At 32.7% G+C, this 20,579-nt stretch overlaps 1 protein-coding gene across 9 annotated transcripts in view; it reads left to right on the top strand.

Annotated features, from left to right (window-relative positions):
* POT1 (protection of telomeres 1) overlaps positions 1–20,579 on the top strand; it is a 108,150-nt gene that overhangs the window by 35,800 nt on the left and 51,771 nt on the right. For all 9 annotated transcript variants that reach the window (XR_013765701.1, XM_079150911.1, XM_079150912.1 and 6 more), the window contains 2 exons: positions 15,981–16,111; positions 19,651–19,941. Coding sequence is in view for 8 of the 9 variants with exons in the window: in XM_079150911.1 (XP_079007037.1) it covers positions 15,981–16,111; positions 19,651–19,941 (422 nt within the window). In the remaining variant the exon portion in view is untranslated. The remainder of the gene's footprint in view (positions 1–15,980; positions 16,112–19,650; positions 19,942–20,579) is intronic.

The following is a 20,579-nucleotide window of genomic DNA, read 5'->3' on the forward strand; positions in this document are numbered from 1 at the left end:
ACATAAGTGGTGGTTGTGATGGGGAAGAATTTCACTAGATTAGACAAAAGAGAATGAAGAGAAGGGAGGGGGAATGGGAATAAGAAAAACAGAATTAATTGGACATGACTTTCCTGTATTCGTATATGAATACGTGACCAGTGAAGTTGCACCTCATGTACAATCATAAAAATGGGAAGTTTTACTTCATCATGTATATGATATGTCAAAATATATTCTATTGTCATGTATAACTAAAAAGAACAAATAAAAAAAATTTTTAAAAGTTGAGTATTTCCATAAAAAAAAAATAGCAAATGTTTGTGAGGGTTTGGAGAAATTGAAGTCCTTATATACTATTGTGTACCTGTGAAATGGTATAAGCATTCTAGAAAACAAATTTTCTTAAAAATAGAACTGTCCTTATAATCCACCATCCCATTTCTAGTTATTGATCCAAAAGATTTGAAATCAGAATTCCGAAGGGATATGTGAACTCCCATGTTTTTTCATTGCTTCATTATTTGCAGTAGATAAGTCATGAAAGCAATCTAAATATCCGTCAAAGATTGGCTACATACAGTGGAATACTGTTCAGCTTTAAAAAAAAAAAAAAAATACTGTCATGCAACAACATAGGTAAACCTTAAGGGTAATATGCCAACTGAAACAAGGCGGTCACAAAAAAACGAATACTGTATGATTCCCTTTCTTTGTTTGAAGTATCTAAGGTAGTCACACTCATAGAAATAGAAAGTAAAATGGTTGTTGCCAGTAACAGAGGAGAGAGAAAGTAGAGTTGCTATTCAGTGGGTATAAAGCTTCAGTTAGCAAGCTGAAGAAGTTTTAGAGACCTTTTATACAATATTGTGATTTTACAGTACATCACACTGAACACTGAAAAAATTGTTAAAAGGTTAGATCTCATTTTCTATTTTTTACCCTTATGACCCCTTTTGAAGACAAGAATAAATGAAGAAATTAGAAGACAGATTAAACCTCTACATCATTTTTCATCCACATACTTAGGTAATTCTTAAGTCGAAAAGTTATAATCAGTAAATTCCCATATGATAATGTAAGGCCTAAGCAGCAACAGTAGCATCAACAAAAAACATGTAAAATAATAGTATATTAAAAACCGTGAATTTCTGTTTATTGTGAAATAATAAAAAGGGAGCAGGAGAAAACACAGTTCATCTATTTAATCCAGTTCAACTAAATTTAATGTTGTATTTAACCTATTCTAAAACACAATCATTCGTTAATGGTACGATTTTGTGTTTTATTAAGAAAATAATATTACCAGTTAAAATAGGTGTGTTTTTTTAAGAGGAACCCATATTTCTGAGACATTAAAAATATGAAACTGAATGTCATTGATGAAATACTATCTATATATTGTATGCTAGAACCCTCGGTCATTCTGGGAACACAAAAAGATGTTCTCATTGAGTTCATATTACAAAGCCATTTTATTTATAAGGATAAATATATGCAAATTATGTTATCAAGGATTCTCTGGTGTAATCTTGAGTGGGTTGATTGGGGAAAAAAATCTCATTTTCATGTACACAGCGTATGCTGTTATTAATGAACAAAAGACATTGTACATTAATTATACTATACAAAAGACATTGTAAAAACTTAAATCTGTAAATAAGTTTGAAATAGATTTCAAATCAAGTCTGAAGAAAGCTAAGGGTTTTATGGAAAAATCTTTATGATTTGTGTTTTAGGGGAAAGGGAAACATTGAAGTCGAAGCAGAGAATTTATTGTTCAAACATGCTTCAAATATATTTATTCCAACTTTATTTTTCCTCAAAGTCTGCATGACCCCACCCCATTCAATGTATATACATATACTTTAAAATTAGTAGTCTGTTTTCACAAAGTTTTCCTTGAATCTTACATGTGCCCCTCTGGGTATTATTAAATATAATGTTGTGATCACTGTGATCCTCTTCCAAATTGTCAGTTTTACGGGTTGATTTTTTTTTTTTTGGTGGGGGGGCATGAAGAGGATACCAGGGATTGAACTCAGGGACACTAGACCACTAAGCCACATCCCAAGCCCTATTTAGTATTTTATTTAGAGACAGGGTCTCACTGAGTTGCTTAGCACCTTGATTTTGCTGAGGCTGGCTTTGAACTCATAATTCTCCTGCCTCAGCCTCCTGAGCCACTGGGATTACACGAGTATGCCAGCATGTCTGGCTTACTAGTTGATTTTGATTGACTTGGTAAGCCTAGAAAAGAGATAGATTACTGTTAATAATGTCCATCTATGGTGTTAGAAGATACCATTTAAAAACTTCTTTGCATTGGTGTGATGTTAATTCTTAAAACTTTGGTAATAAATTGTTCACCAAATACATCATTTTAGAAAATAACCTAAAAATGATAATATAAAATAAATGATAGCTGGTTTAAAAACACTGATAACTCTTAATTTTCATTTATTAGAGAGTATAGTCATAATTTCTTCTGATAATGTTATTAAATCATACATAAAAGTGAAAGCGACATGTTACTATAATATTTATTATATATGTGTATGCATCTTACATCTTTATCAGATACGTTTAGCTGAGGTATGTTTCCTAAGATGTGTTAACTAAGGAATTCAGTCCCTTAGTAAAAATTTGTGGCTAGTAAAGAACCATCTGTTATTACAGAGGTAATATGTTTCTTCTGAAATACTAAATTAAAATAAATGTCATCAGTTTTATCTTAGCAGTCTTTGAAACTTTAAAATCTTTCAGACATAGCAAGATGTCTTAACTACTAGCAAGAGAGTAAAGGTTTAAACTATTCATCTTGAAGTTTTAGTTATAGTTAACATTTTTATTTCTGCTGACAGAACTCATCCTTCAACAGGAGTAAGTGCTATAGGAGAGTCAGACAAATGTCATTTGTGTTCAGGAGAGGATCAGCTTCATTAACATTACCAGAAAAAAAGTACTAAAAGAAATATATAGGAGCAGTACACATCTGTGCCTTTTAAGAATACTACATAAAGTAATATTATTTCACAAATGCAGAGCCACAATCTCAATAACATCCAGATATACATACAACTAGGTAGAGGAAAATGACCTTCATGTGACTCAAATTTAGATGGGGAAAAGTTTATATTCTTTGATATATCATTACCTATAATTTTTTTCACTAAGATTCATTTTATAAATGTTAAATCTATTGTAGTGGAGTCAGGTATGATTTGGCATTCTTCTTGACTAAAATTTGTTTTGAAGACCTCTTTCTCATTCTGAGCACTAATAATTGCATATGACCTATTGAATGTTTTCTTACTCCTAGTAGTTATCTCCTGGAAGCAAATGTATCATTTCCCAAATGTTATTGACAGTCATTGGCTTTTATTCTTTTGGAAGTCTATAAGTCCATCAGTCCTATTTTTAGAAGGACATAGGGTACCATAGATACTAACACTTTTACCCAAGAGACCTGAGAAAAACTTTGAGGAGTATAGAATCAGCTAACATTAACATATCTGTGTGTCATCAAAATTGACTCTTCGTGGGGTGTGTAATATAATCTTAGAAGATGGGATCATTGCTTTCTTAGGACTTTGGAGATTTTGTAGTAGTGATTTTCTATCAGAATTTTGTATCTTATTCTGCGCTTTTTGAATATATTTTAAAGTTGAGTGACAACTTATCCATTTTAAAGTGGAGTTTTTGGATCAGGCAGGTACTGAGTTTTCCATTTTCCAAGAACTAAAATGAATTACTGCATTATTTCTAGGTGAATATTATTTCTAGGTGAATAAGGTGAATATCACCTTATTCTAGGTGAATGAGGTTCACAGGTACTTGACAATCTTTCAGAAATGGAAGGCATCCAGGCCAAGGATAGTCATCAGTTATCTCTTTAAAAACCTGGAAGGTTGAGCTAAGCTTGTCTTCTTCATGTGCCTCATTCTGTTTTGCAGTTAGTCTGTCCATTTCTACCTGGAGAATGGAGATGGGGAAAAATGATTTTCTTTCCATAACCTTCGTATTGTTACTTACATGCAGGAATGACTTGAATGAAGCTGAGGCTTTCATCTGTCTTTCTGTGCATATTCTAGCAATTGTACTTTATGATCTTTTCCTTTAGCAAATTTCATAACATGTTAATTTAGAGAATTACCCCTATATTTTGTTAGTTTATAATTTGGTTTTTTTTATTTATTTTTATTGTAAACAAATGGGATACATGTTGTTTCTCTGTTTGTACATGAAGTAAAGGCATACCATTTGTGTAATCATACATTTACATAGGGTAATGTTGTTTGATTCATTGTTATTTTTCCCCTCCCCCCACCCCTCCCACCCCTCTTTTCCCTCTGTACAGTCCTTCCTTCCTCCATTCTTGCCCCCCCCATTATCTCTCTCATCCACTTATCAGCGAGATCATTCTTCCTTTGGTTTTTTGAGATTGACTTATCTCAGCATGATATTCTCCAGTTTCATCCATATGCCTGCAGATGCCATAATTTTATTATTCTTTATGGCTGAGTAATATTCCATTGTATAAATATACCATAGTTTCTTTATCCATTCATCATTTGAAGGGCATCTAGGTTGGTTCCACAATCTGGCTATTGTGAATTGAGCAGCTATGAACACTGATGTGGCTGCATCTTTGTAGTATGCTGATTTTAAGTCTTTATGTACAGGCCGAGGAGTGGGATAGCTGGGTCAAATGGTGGTTCCATTCCAAACTTTCTGAGGAATCTCCATACTGTTTTCCAGATTGGCTGCACTAATTTGCAACCCCACCAGCAATGTATGAGTGTACCTTTTTCCCCACATTCTCCCCAACACCTATTGTTGCTTGTATTCTTGATAATGGTCATTCTAATTGGGGTGAGAAGGAATCTTAGGGTAGTTTTGGTTTGCATTTCTCTTATTACTAGAGAAGTTGAACATTTTTTCATATATCTATTGATTGCTTGTAGATCTTCTTCAGTGAAGTGTCTGTTCATTTCCTTATCCCATTTGTTGATTGGATTGTTTGTATTCTTGGTGTAGAGTTTTTTGAGTTCTTTATAGATTCTGGAGATTAGTGATCTATTTGAAGTATGAGTGGCAAAGATTTTCTCCCACTCTGTAGACTCTCTCTTCACATTGCTGATAGTTTCCTTTGCTGAGAGAAAGCTTTTTAGTTTGAATCTATCCCAGTTATTGATTCTTGCTTTTATTTCTTGTGCTATGGGAGTCCTGTTAAGGAAATCTGATCCTAAGCCGACATGTTGAAGATTTGTACCTACTTTTTCTTCTATAAGATGAAGGGTCTCTGGTCTGATTCCAAGGTCCTTGATCCATTTTGAGATGAGTTTTGTGTAGGGTGAGAGATAGGGGTTTAGTTTCATTCTGCTGGAATGAAAACTGGATTTCCAGTTTTCCCAGCACCATTTGTTGAAGATACTATCTTTTCTTCTCCATTGCATATTTTTGGCACCTTTGTCTAGTATGAGAAAATTGTATTTATTTGGGTTTGTGTTCGTGTCCTCCATTTTGTACCATTTATCTACCTGTCTATTTTAGTGCCAATACCATGCCATTTTTGTTACTATTGCTTTGTAGTATAGTTGAAGATCTGATATTACTTAATCATAAAAGTTAATACATTTTTCTCAATCTGTCTTAAAACTTGGAATGCATTCTTTTATTCACTCAATTAAAATTTTTCTTTCTGTTTTTTTTTTTTTTTTTTCTTGCTCGTAGCTTTGGGTTAGACTTAGTTGTCCACAGTGATAAAGCAGTAGAGACTGAGTTTTCAAGGAAGGCATAAATGTGATTAGTTAGCTAATATGAGGCATATTTAATTGTATGCTGTATAATTGAAGGAAAAATAAAGGACTCTGGCAGTGAACAGGGGAGAGCCTTCTAAGATCTTGATTTAGTATTTTATTTGAACTTTAAAGGGTAAATTGAATTTTGATAGATGAGGAAGAAGAAGACAGCATTCCAAATTTTGGAGGTAGCAGCAGTAGTTATCAGAATTCTGTAATAAAAGAGAGAATTTTTCAATTACAGAAGTCAAATGCTGAGGAAGTTGACTTAAATATAATTTGAAACAGTAATATATCAATATTATATTGAAACATAATTTTATGCTGTTGTGCAGTCTTAGGAATCGTTATTAAGAGCCTGAGGTCAAAGTAAACATATTTTTGTATTTAATTTATGGTTTTCTAGATTTAATTTAAAATGTGATAAGCTGATTTATTCAGATTATATTTGTTATGTATGCAACCAAATACTTTATATGATAGAGCTCTCATAGCTGGAATTAGGACTTTGGAACCTTAAAGTTAAGAATTGCTTTTACATCCATCTGCATTTTTGAGAGCTCCTTTTACTTGAGTATACTATCCCCCCAACACATACACTTTCTATATCATTGGTCAAGAAATTAAAAATATCTTCTCTATCTTATTTTTTGATTTGTTTCTTTCTGTTATTTCTGGAGCTTCTTATGTATTAATGATATTAATCTCTCTTCTGTCATATTTGCTAGATGCTTTTCCCAGTTATTGCATGCATTTCAGTTTTTCTGCTGGTAATTTTCAAAATACAGATAAAGTACTATGGAGTAGTCTCCCCTCCACACACCTGTTTCTTTGGAAAGACCAAACCCATCCAAGATCTGATGATATGTTTTGTTGGTAATCGATCTGTTGTTTCAAAATCACTTACTAGATAATGTGATGTATAGATCACTTACATGTGTGTACTGATCTGTGGGAACTGAGATGCATTTTCTGATCCCAGCATGTGACCTGTGATAATTTGTCAGTTAAAAAAGACAACCTCTCAGATGTTGATCAATTTTTTTTGACATTGGCCAGTTTTTGCTGTAATTTGTATGGGAACTTTTGGGGGGTGTTGAAGTTGTTAGGATTCTTTATTTCAGTCTTGATTTTCTTTGTAATTATATAATCTACTTGTGAATTTCAGGGTTTTTCTTTTTTACTTATTTATTACTTGAGTGGATTTTTGTGGCTTGCAGGAATATATTGAATGTTTTTACCATTCATATGCTGGTATATGGAATTTAATATATTTGAAACCAGATTGGATTTTATATAAAACTCAACCCCTAGGTTCTGATTTATTTCTTCTCTAAATTTAGGATAGTTTCAATTTCTTACAGAAATTATATATACGATATACCAAAGGACAAGTTCATACACACACACACACACACACACACACACACACACACACACACACACATACTATATATATATATCTCCATGGGGCATTGGTTCCAGGACCTACAAGGGTACCAAAATTGGCAGATGATCAAGTTCCTTATATAAAATGATGAAGTACTGCATATAACCTACATATATCCTTACTTTTAGTTTTCTCTAGATTACTAATACCTAATATAACATAAATGCAATGCAAATAGGTGTTATACGGCATTGTTCTGGGAATAACAACAAAAAATGTCTGTATATATTCAATACAGATTTTTTTAAAAAAGTATTTTTGTGATTGTGAGTTGCAACTGACTACCAATGTTGAGCATCATGAAAGAGTATCAGGGAAGATAGCACTAACGTAGCAAAACACATAATTTGATGAACGGATTCTATTGAATGTGTATCTCTTTGTACCACGGTAAATTAAAAAAATTTTAAGTTGAACCATTGTTAGGAGAGAACCACCTATATTTCTTGTAACAGGAGCATTTTCATTAGAAGTTGCATGATTATGCTATGTCTGATTCTGTTTGGGCTGCTGGAGCAAAATATACACTGGGCAGCTAATACACAAGAGAAATATATTTCTTACCATTCTAGAGGTTAAGAAGACTAGGATATGCTTATTCTTGATATTCCTTATAAATTTACCATTTAATATGTGGCATTAGTACCTGGCTTCTTTCACATGGCCTGATTTTTTTCAAGATCAATCCATTGTTGAAGCATGCATGTATCAATTCAACTTTCAGATTTACAGTGGTTCAACTTGGAATTTTTCAGTTTTGTTGTAGAAACTGTGTCTTGAAAAGCCAAAAATATTTTCTGTCTGTTGCTTTATGACCCCCAGATTAGTTTAATGATGGACATTGCCCCCCCCCCCCCCCCAAATGCCATGCAACATGAAATCAATTGTAGGCACCGTGTAAATAAACATATCGTAGTAAAGCTTTATATAAAAACAGGCAGCTGCCCCACGGGTCATAGTTTGTTGACTTTGTTTATGTCTATTATTTTCATCCAGTTTAAAATGTATTTATTTACTTTTTATTTTTTTAATTTTAAAATTTTATTTTTGTTATACATGACAATAGAGTATAATTTGATTTATTCATACAAACATGGACTACAACTTACTCTAATTAGGATCCCAGCCTTGTCGTTGTGCACAATGTAGAGATTCACTGTGGTTCATTCTACTTTGTCTAATCTACTAAACTGCTGTTCCTCTCCATATAAAATGAATTTAGATGGTAGAGCATGTGTTTATATTTGCTGTCTCCCAAGTTATAATTGAAATGTCAATTTAGAAAAAGTTCTGCCACCTATCTAATCTGTCACTATGTATTATATAATACGTCATATATAATATATAGTATGTATAGTATTTATGATATATCACTGTATTATGTTATACTATATATCATACTATTTGCTTTCCTACCTTCAGTGCTCTTTTACAGTATAATAAAATACAAAGGGAAATCATGTAACTTCACACCACATAATAAAGAAGTGCTCTTATTACATAAGTTTCCTTAGAAAAGAAATAAGATTGTAGTATATTATGTGGCCTTGATTCAGTGATTTACCTTCATAGCTTGTACTTAAATATTATTTCCATAAGATACTTCTATACAAATGGAAGAGTGTTGCTGAAATATTGATTGGTTTAAAAACAGCAGTACCAAAGTAGATGAAAAGGAGATGAAGCAGCTTTCATGGAGGAATTTTTTGCAGATTATATAATTTATGCATGCATGCTTCTTTGATTAAAGACCTTGCTTAGATGAAGTACTAACTTTTCCTTATAAGAAAACTCCAAGGCAATTTACACTTAATCAAGCTGAGGAAATGAGGTGAATTGTTCAAGATTGCAGAATAAAGTGCTTAATTTATCATTTATTATCTTTCTAGATTTATATCAAGTTATGGGAAGTATACCAAAGTGTTAAACCAGTTAAATACTTTGTCAGCAATTTAATTGTTAAGTATCACTAAAGCATTAAAGTCAATATTCTCTCAACAGTTTAAACACATATATTTTGGAGGCTATATTTAGGTAAAGTAAAAATACTGATTTGTTAAAGTTCTTTACCCACTTTCCCTGGTGATGTTAACTATAAAGAAAGACGTAAATTACCTTTAGTTTGTATCTTCATTTAAGAAAGAGTGAAAATAAGTCATATGGAAAATAAATACTTGTATTATGTGTGGATTCATTATTGAAAGTTGTGGGGTTGATGTGTTTTTTGAATAAAACATTTCCATGGAGCAATTAAAAAATCTATTTTAGCATTTTTTGCCTTGCTAGTAACATTTGGTGAGCTTCTTTATCCTAAATCTTAAGCTAGATATTAGATCTTTTGGGCCCTTGATTACCCCTTTGCTCTATGAGAATTGTCTTATTTTGTCTGTTTGGTGGTTTAATTAATTTTAAGATTAAGGTAAGGCGGGTTAATGGTTACTTTCCACTTTTCCATCTTTTCAGAAACTCTTGGGTCCCAAGTAAATTTTCTTTTCAGGATGAGATGCTCTTGTTAACTACAGGATTCTGGAAAGATAACTCTGGAAAGAAACCATATTTAATAGTAACTAATTGAGAATCCAGTAGAAATTCAAATCTAAATTTGTGACCCTTTGAATCTATACTTTCCATTTCATTTGCCAAATTTAATCAGGTTGGCACCATATCTTGGCAAAGCAATTTTAGATACTATATATTTTCTTCAGACAGATTCTAAGATCACATGTAGGTTTATTAGAGAAGGCTGTTGTTATGAGTATTAGAAGAAATACTGTCAATCTTTTCCTGCTACTACCACTCAGCACTTGCAGAGCATTTTACCATGCTAGGCACTATTCTAAGCACTGCACAAGTAATCACTTGTTTAATTCTAACAGTTCATTAAGGTGAATACTATTACTTACCCCATTTTTTTCAGATAAGAAAATTGAGACTGTCTGCCACTGGCTTCAGGGGGGATGAATTATTACAAGTGCCATATACTTGCTGTAGGTTAAGACATAAGTTGATTAATCAACTGCTATGTGTTATAAGTGCTGTGAACTGAGAAGACTTGTTACTAAATCCGGAAGCCTATCTTTCTATGTTTTCTGATTAAAAGGTGTCCACTTTCCCTTTGATATTCTTCAGAAGTCTTGTATTTTCTTTCTCATTCCATTTTTATTACATATATTATTTTAGTGCCACGTTGGGCATCTGCACATAGCTAAATTATTTAAATAACAAATTCCTAACTCCTGTCCATCATCATCTGTAAAACCATGTAACTGATGCTTTGTCATCCTGAACTCTCTAGAGTGGAGTTAATCAGTGCACCTGCACCCGTCTCCTCCCACAAGTGAAGTTCTTTTTTTATAAGAATTGTATTCTGACATTTTGTTTTGTTCCCAGGTCTGCTGATACTTATTTTACTTGTTATTTGAATTAAATAACTTAATTAACTATATATATCAATGTGAAAAAACCATCTTTATAAAAACTAAGTTGAATGCTTTGCAAAGGTAACGAATAAACAGTAGGCAAGATTTGCCCCTTGGGCGATAGTTGGGCCTGTTCCTACCCCATTCCTCTGTCTCTTTTTTCTTACCACTTAGGTTCAGTAGACTCCTCTTTAAGTGGTCTCACTTAAACATAAATCTTTGATTGTCTTTCATTAGTATTTAACTTTTTTCAAATGCCTGAGGAGAGACTTTTTTAAAAAAACTCTTATTCATTCAGTTTATGAATCATAAGCAAATCTTATCTATCACTAAGAATGCAAAAATAGCACATAAGTTTCATAGGAATGGCATACAATAATAAAATCCATGATAATGTCCTTAGGGTCTGTTTCTGTGGAGTAAATTTCTGTATTTTTTTTTTTTCATTATAATGTGTTAATTCTTAAGAAATGACCTATTTCAAGATAATTGCATGAAATTGTAAAGACTGCAAATATAATTCAGATACAGCTTGATTTTATGTAATGAGAATAAGAAAGACTTCATCACAATTTTAAGTGTAATATTTTATGTTTTGGGTGTTACTGTTCAGGTTTTTAAAAGCATGCAGCATGGAAATATATGATGATACAAACATGCTAAGTTTGCATCCCAGCTTTGTGACTTACAAGGTGTTAGAACTTGGATACCTTGACTGAACTTTTTAAGAAGTTTTCTTGTTTTAAAGCTGGAAGCAGTAACTTCTGCTATGTACAACTACATAAGAATTCAATTATGACCATTTGGAATAAATGAAACCAAATCCCTATCTCCTACCAGACATGAAAATTAATTCCAGGTAAATAACCAATCTGTATGTGATAGGCAAAATAATAAGCTTTCAGAAGACAAAAAAAAAAAAAAATTAAGGATATATATATATATATAAACGTGTGTATATTGTGTATATATATTGTGTATATATAATATATTGTATATATATATATAAAATATACACAATATGCAGAGAGAGCTTGCCATATTGCCTGGCATATAGTAATCCCTCAATAATTGTTGACTATTAATTGAAGATCTAGGAATAATTTGTTAACAGAAATAGTATATCTTCAGTTGGTTTTCTTTCTGAGTAGTAGTAGAATGCTTTGTTCAACTTCTGAAATTGGAATATTGACAAGTATTAGTTACAAAATATGACAAAAATAATCAATTATTAATAATAGTTAACATCCCTTGATAGACTTAATTTCTCACCTTTTGATTAAACTTGAATCTTTTCTAGAAATTTAATTTGAGATCTGCACTGCCTGACATTTTGAATTACAAGGATGTGTCTGAAATTTATAAATCCTTTTGTTTTTACCACTTTTCTAAAATGTGAATATTTAAAGTAATGCTCAGCAAGACTCTAGGACTATCTTAATACTGATTGTTCACCTGTGCCAAGTTTAAATGACAGTTTCCCTTTTTTCTGGAAAATGTCATGCATGTCATTAATTCTGCCTTTACCATGATGAGTCATTACCTATTTAGGGAATGTGAACACTTCACTAGCAAATAGAGGCATAAAATTTTGCATTAGCTAATATGATAATATCAGTTTATAAAAATATAAACCGATATAAGGAAATCAATAAGGTAAACTTCATGGGAGGAAGGACCATGTCTCACTCATTTAGTACTCTCACTGAACTTTGGTTATATGTGACATAAAGTGTGAATCTGCTATTCACTCTGCTTATGTACTAAATTTTTAAAAAAGACACTGGGGTCTGGAAAATAGTAAAGAATAAGCTAAGCTGTTATCACTACTGAAGTACAAAATATTAACCATAACAAAGATTTTAATGTTGTAGGATAATGGAGGGAAATCCCGAAGGACATTTACATTTTAGGCAGATTTGTGCAAACTGCAAGGGAAGCTATTTTCTTGTAGTAGGTTTGTCAGGTGATTCAACTGTTCTATAGCATCTACTTTATTCCACCCCTTGTACTGAATTAAGAAAATCATGCCTACAAATTCTTATTTACCACTTTGGGTGTGTGTATGCATACACACATATATATGTATATGTATGCATTCATATGTATGTATATATATATATTTATAGTTTTTGCTTTCAAGGAAGCTGTAGAAATATTTTTTCCTTCCTTCCCTTCTTGTTTGCCTACTTCCCTCTCTTCCTTGAGCACATGGTGAGTCTCTTTGGTTTACACTTGCCAAAAGTCACAGGTATAGTACTTCCAAAGGCGAAAACGTGGGTCAAGTGAAAGTTAGGAACATGGACTTAGCCTGCTGTTGGTAAAGATGCATATTTCATCCAGGTAATAGAGTTGTTTAGGTGAGATCACACGGAAGAGATTTCAGGCTTTACACCTTAGATGATGCAACTGAGGAATGCCCTCTCTTGCATAAACCTATATCAGATCCTCAGCTATCCTGTTTACACAGATTTTTGAGCATACAGACGACACTTCCAGTTGGGCATCCTCTGAGGTTGTTTCTCTTTTGGCTGTCCAATCCCACACAAACTCTGAACTTAGCATGGTCACTTTCGGGGAGTGGTGATGAGGAAGGAATATGTGCATTTTATCCCAGTTTCTGGATACATGTGAGATCAGAATGGGAGTACATATGTGTGACTAGCCAAAGCTACTGCTCTCATGGCCTCAATAAAGTTTCTTTGTAAAATTGATTAGAATCTACAGTACTTTTGAGAAAGGAGAATCTATTCAGTTTCGTGCAAAGGACTACAAAGCTAGTGATAACCCTGTAAAGACTTCTTAGATAATGGGCCTACATCAGTGTTTACCAAAATATTACCTAGAGTCTTCAATCTATGAACTCATCTTTTGAAGGTTGGCATTCCCCTGGTGATGGTGGTGATGCTGTGTTAAAACTTTTCAATTTTAAAATTTAAATTAAACCTAATTTTCTTAAAATCAAAATCTCAGTACTCCCCCACCTGCCCCCAGTTACTGCATCCTTCATCTTAGTACTACAAGGACTGGACTTTGTTCGTCTTGGCTAACACTGAAATTCAATATATATATGCCATGAATTCGCAGTTTTGCTCTTGCATTATACCCCCAGTGTACAAAATGGTTCATTTCAAAGCATTTAAAGTGAGACGAGTAATGTAGAATTGCTGCAGCTTAAAATGACATAAATACAAGTAGTAAATAGTTCTCTGGTACAAAATGAAATGCAAGTTTTTGTATTCTGTTACAAGTGAATCAACCACATGATTTATAACGGCTGCCAAGAAACAAAAATGTGAAAGTTTAATGATGTGTACGATGAGTTATGCCGGATTTTGTTAGAATAATGATCTCTGCCCTTATGTTTTGTCTGTCATAAAATATTAAGGAACTTAAAACCTTCAAACTATTTGTGTTTTATTCAAAGTATGATCTTTCTGGCAAATGAGACATGCATTTCACTATGAAATTGGTTACTTGTATCACTGTTGTAGAAAAAGGGACCAAAACTATGGCGGTATTATTCAGTCTTAGTTATAACACAGCTCAGGTGGCAGCATGGTAATGTGTGTGTGCAGTGCAGTTGCAAAGGTAACAACTAGTGTAGAACTTAGAGAAATACTGGAAGCTCTTACCAAAAATCCTCTATTAAAGTGTATCTGTTGGATGTGAGACGATATTAGTGATATGGTGTATGGGAGAACAGTGACTGAATTATATATAGAGGGATTTGTTTTCTGATAAAATTTTTAATGTACATAATAGAAATTAGGTGAGTTACAAATATAAAAGAGTGATAAATATTTTTATCCTTAAAAACTAATAATGCTCTAAAATTAACTTTCTCTTTGAAATTACTACTGTATCCTAGTTCCTTTAGATTTTTTTTTTTTTTTTTTTTTAATTCTTGCTCTTCAATAGGATGTTTTTCCACTGATTGGCCTTTTTTTTTTTTTTTTTTCCTTCCCAAACCATTGCATATTTGGATAAATTTTCTTACTATTTTCCTATACTGACAGGTGGTTTTCTTTCCCCGTCTTCGTCTTTTATGTTAACTAATTTGTTCTGATATCTGTTTCAACTTTCACCTTGCAGTAGGTCAAGATATGCTTCTTTTTCAGACTTGATCTATAATTTCCAGAGCTCTAGATTTCTGGTAAGAGTACTGACCAATGATTTTTAGCTTCTACATTTGCTTCCCACCCACCCAAGTTGAGCTCTTGCTATGCTTGTTTCTACCTAGGATTTACTTACCAGTTGAGAAATGACGATTTTTTTTTTCTTTTTTTTTGGTACTGGGGATTGAATTGAACCCAGAGCACTCAACCACTGAGCTACATTCCCAGCCTTTTTTTGTGATTTATTTAGAGACAAGGTCTCACTGAGTTGTTTAGGGCCTCACTAAGTTGCCGAGGCTGGCTTTGAACTCGTGATCCTCTTGCCTCAGCCGCCTGAGTCTGTAGGATATAGGCATGGGAGAGAAATGATTTTTAAATTATGACTATGTAGTGTAATTTATCAAGTAATTAGTATTATCAGGAGGAAAATGCTTTTAAATTATTGAAATCCTTTTACTCTGGAAAATGTTATTCCTTCTGGATTTTTATTCACTCTTTCCTTATCAGAGCTTTGATTTTAAATAATATGCTTATCTTTCATTCCTTGTTCTTTGGTTTTTCTCTTGTTATTGCTCTTCAGTACCCATACTCCTCCCATCTCTGTCAGGTATATCTTTACTTCTCTGTTGTCAAAACTGTTTTCTATGAATTGTTCATTTTTTAAATACACTTACTGTAAAAATCTAAGTTTTTAAAAAATTGGGGGGCCAGGGATATAGCTCAGTGGTAGAAAGATTCCCTAGCATGGATGAGGCCATGGGTTTGATCCCCAGCACTGCGCTCATATATAGCATCTTTATGTAGTTACAATATGCCTTCATAATATTTGGTGTAAATATAGTCTTTTTATTCTAAATTTACATATGCTTACTTTATGAATAATTCTTTGTTTATTGGAGTAAGTTCACCAACTTTATGATTTCTAAACTTTGAAGTTATAAAAGAAGTTACTACCTTTCCAGAAAAATTGAGTCTTTACTTTTGTTTTACTAAAACAAAAATTACTTTCTTAAAGTAATTTTTGTGGAACAGTTTTACAGATTAATTTGGCAGGGCATATTGAGAACCAAGAAAATGTCTTTGTTTTTCATCTTTTTAAAAAAAAAAGTTGAAGAATAAAGGTTTTTTTGGCATTTTGAAGTAAGCATGTTCTTATTTAGTCAAATGCTTTGAAATACTAAGTTAGGTTAAATATTTTTGTGTTTTCCAGATTATTGTTCAGTGGTAACAATTGTGGACCAGACAAATGTAAAGTTAACTTGCCTGTTTTTTAGTGGAAACTATGAAGCCCTTCCAATAATTTATAAAATTGGAGACATTGTTCGCTTTCACAGGCTTAAGGTATAATTCATACTTTCTATAACTTAACATTCTTTTGAAGACAACTCTGTTGTTCACTGAAGCTTGTTAGCACCACTTATATAGTTGCTTTGTTAGAGCATGACATCAGGTATTTCAGAAGATAAGAAGAAAAGTAATAGTTTCCAACTTCAAGTAATATATAGCAGGATACCACTTCATTTAAATAAGTTTCCTGTTCTTCTTCCTCAGAAATATATCAGATGCTCTGATCTACACTAAGCTTATTCTGTGTTCTTACTTCCAAATACAGATTAATGCTATGAAGTCTTTCCATGTTGCACTTGATAGAGGATAGGAGTAAACAATCTCAAAAGTTCTTTTTAAATTTATTTACTTAATTTTTAAGACAGGGCTCTTGCTATGTTGCCCAGCTAGCCTCAAACTCCTAGGCTTAGGCAGTCCTTTTTCTCAACCTCCTCGTAGCTGGGATTGTAGGCATATGCCACCAGGTCTGGGTCAATGCTATGATTTCTAACATGATACTAGTTTTATCTGTTTTTTCTTTATATTCCCTTTATAATATAGATAGACATTAAATGGTTTCGGTTTTCTGTTTTAAATGTCTGGCCTGTGCTGCTTGTTTCATCCATATTGCTTACATGGTTTTGGTTATTTTCATTGCTAAATGGTACTCCATTATGTGAATGCAGCACAATTTATATATTCATTCTGTTGTTTCTAAACACTTAGGTAATTTCCAGATTGTGGATATTATAAATATTGTAATGAATTATCTAGTACATCTTTTAATGAATATGAATATATATTCAAGTACATACCCATATACACACATATATTTTAGTTATGTATATACTAGCAAGTGTGGTTGCTGGGTCCCTAAGATGTACTTATGTTCACCTTAAGTTTTTCAAAGTGATTGCTACCACTTTATATTCCCACTAACAGCATAGGAAAATTCTAGTTGTTCTATTTTTCACAAACACTTGGTATTTTCCATTTTAAATGTACTTGGGTTTATATTAGTATCTCATGGTTTAACTTGAATTTTTGTGAATATTTATGAAGTTGAGAACATTTTCAAATTTATTTATCTACCAAAGTATAAAATAACCATTTTTTAAGTATTTTGTTTCTTTTCTATGGGATTTTTATTCCCCTTTCTTATTTGTGGAAGTTCTTTGTGTATTTAGGCTACAGATCTTTTTAGTCAAATATATGGATTGTGAGTACCTTTTCCCACTGAACAAAGGTGAAGCAACTGTTTTCATGCATTGGACAATGGATATCTATAATCAAACAGAGATAAGAGACTTAGAAGATGTGCCACATTATAACCACATTTCTATGTGGGTACAGTTTCTCAACAATTGCACAGAAAGCTGAAATATAAACTGTTATCCTGCTAAGCTAAGGAAACTTATGATCAAAATTCAAGACAGTGAAAAACCTACTTAGTGATAAATAACCTTGATAATATATCTCTTTTACACCTTGGACATTCAGCTGAGAAAACATAAAGCCCTTCCTCACAAAGGGCAACATCCTAGAGTAAGGCCTACTCCATACATATTCTGTCAAAACCTGTAAGAAGATCTACAAAGAAGACATGTTGCAGATCAGTCCCACCAAGATAGAAGGACTTTGGAAAACACCATGAGGTTTACATAGATTCTCCTTAACAAAGCATAAAATCAGGTCGTCCTGGATTTAATGTGTTTAGCCATCAGATAAGTAAGCATAAAGAGGATAACATAATTCAGATTCTTAGAGTGTCTACCAAAGGCAAAAAAATACTAAAAAAGAATATATGAAAATATTACTCTGAGCCAATCTAGGGGAGGGGAAGGAGACATTCCAAACCAATTCCTTTGTCCCAGATGCCACATGTTGGATTTATTGAATTTAAACTTTAGATACTTATATAATATATAAAATGGGTGATATTCAGATATTCAGACCAAAGGGGAGCACTACCAATTAGAAAGTAAATAGGAAGTTAAAAACGAAAAATAAATTTTAAAATAATAATATGGGGGGGACAGATCCCACAAAAATACGGGGAGAATAGTGGAGAAGATTAAGGGGATTGAGGGAAAGGGAAAGGAAGGAAACGCAGAATGAATTGATCGAATTCATGCTGTGTACATATATGAATGTAGTACACAAAAAAATTTATATTAACAAATGGATATGCTGAATATAACAATCTATGGTGTAAGTGTAAGAAAAATGAAATAATTGCCTATGTGTTTGAAAGATGAGTAAATATGATGGACAGTGTTTTCTATTTCCTCCCATAATTTCATTAAAAGAAATGACTGGGCTGGGGTTATGGCTCAGGTAAAGTGCTTGTGTGAGGCACTGGGTTCAATCCTCAGCACCACATAAAAATAAATAAATAAAAATAAAGGTATTGTGTCCATCTGCAATTAAAAAAACATTAAAGATAATTTGACTAAAGCAAAAGCAATACTATTATAAGATAAGGTTTATAAGATATGTAGAAACTAAGACAACAGTAACACAAAGGATGGATGAAATGATTTATACAGAATTATGCCACTGAAAAGTTACAGCATTCATGAATTAGGAAGTGGAATACGGAAAGTAGGAAGAATGCATACTGTTGACTCCAAATACACTTAGAGAAGCTAAGGATTCATTTATAGATAAGAATAAGCAAGTGGAACACTAGTAAGTGTTCCAAAAGAAGCCAAAAAAAGAATAACAGAAGCAATTTTTATAAAGCAAACAGTGAAGAACAAAAGGAAAACAAGATAACAAAGTACAACCATAGTGAAAATTGCATATATGTAAATGGAGTGAACTGTATATGTACAAGGAGAGGATCAACTGAATAAAAATTCAAAAACTAAATATATATGACCTATAAAACATACTTAAAATATGAAGACACGATTTAGTTGAAACTAAAACTAGAAGAAAAAATACACCAAGCAAACAGTGGACATACAGAAAATGAAATAACCATTAGCATTAGACATATAGTACTAAAAAATATCTTTAAAAAGGGAAAAGGAACATTTCATAAGGACAAAAGTATCACTTCATGAAGAAGATACAACAATTATGTATGTAGTGGATGAGCACCAAAATTCATAACGCAAAAACGCTCATGGCTTGTCAGTGAGTAAACTAGCCTCAGATCCATTTATTCACAGCACACACTCATCTTCTCATTATACCTGTTTTCCCTCTGACACTCATTAATAACTGTCACTTGTCCCCTTTTCCTTGTATAAATTATTCCTTAATAAGGTGTGTAAAAATGAAATCTTGATAGTCAATGACTACCTCTTTTAAAATATAAATACATTTTGTGTAGTGTTTCAAAATTTTATGGTACTTGTGTATATTGATATAATACCAGTTGATTTTACATTTCATGTTAATTTAATGAAAAATAGTAAAGAACTGCATATTTCTGTTAATTATGCTGGAAAAATTTATAATCACTCAAATTTCTTTGATTCCTGAGTTATGGGTTAATAAACTATTTTGTTAGTATCTGTTTCTACTTTGCCCTACTTTCTTAGATTCAGGTATATAAAAATGAGCCTCAGGGTATCACCAGCTCTGGGTTTGCATCTTTGACATTTGAGGGAACCTTGGGAGCTCCTGTCATACCTCGTACTTCAAGCAAATGTTTTAACTTCACTGCTGAGGACCACAAAATGGTAGAAGCACTACGAGTATGGGCATCTACACATATTTCACCTTCTTCAACCTTAGTACAGTTGTGTGATGTTCAACCAATGCAATATTTTGACCTCACTTGTCAGCTTGTGGGCAAAGCAGAAGTGGATGGAGCTTCATTTCTTCTAAAGGTACATTTAAATACTTTAAATGATAAGTTAGTGCTACATATGAAGAACTTTTAGCATTCTTATGGATTAAGTTTTCATACTGTTTATTCTACTAAGAACTTAAAATTTAACTTTTTTGATAAGCCCAAATATCTTTTTACTTTCCTTCCAGAGAAAAATACTATTATCAGATCTGCATTTTAAGTATAGTGTGATTAATGGTATGTTTGTTTATTATTTTAGTAGTAATAGACTTGTTTTCCACTGCTATTTTTGGGGGGTGGGGAGGAACCAGGGATTGAACCCAGGGTCACTTGACCACTGAACCACATCCTCAGCCCTATTTTGTATTTTATTTGGAGGCAGGATCTCTCTGAATTACTTAGCACCTTACTTTTTGCTGAGGCTGACTTTGAACTCATGATCCTCCTGCCTTAGCCTCCCAAACTGCTGGGATTACAGGTGTCCACCACCTGTACTTTATATATGCACTTTATATATGGAGATTTCTGCTTCACCTGTACTTTATATATGCACTTTATATATGGAGATTTCTTCTTCCTTGTCAGGTCGTCTATTTTGTCACTCATTTACTTTCTTGGTCGATTGATAATGGGTTTTCTTTTTATGTTTTTCACTGACTGCCTCCTGGGTAGGTA

Source organism: Sciurus vulgaris, assembly GCF_902686455.1.
Source record: "Sciurus vulgaris genome assembly, chromosome: 8".
NCBI classification, from domain to species: domain Eukaryota; kingdom Metazoa; phylum Chordata; class Mammalia; order Rodentia; family Sciuridae; genus Sciurus; species Sciurus vulgaris.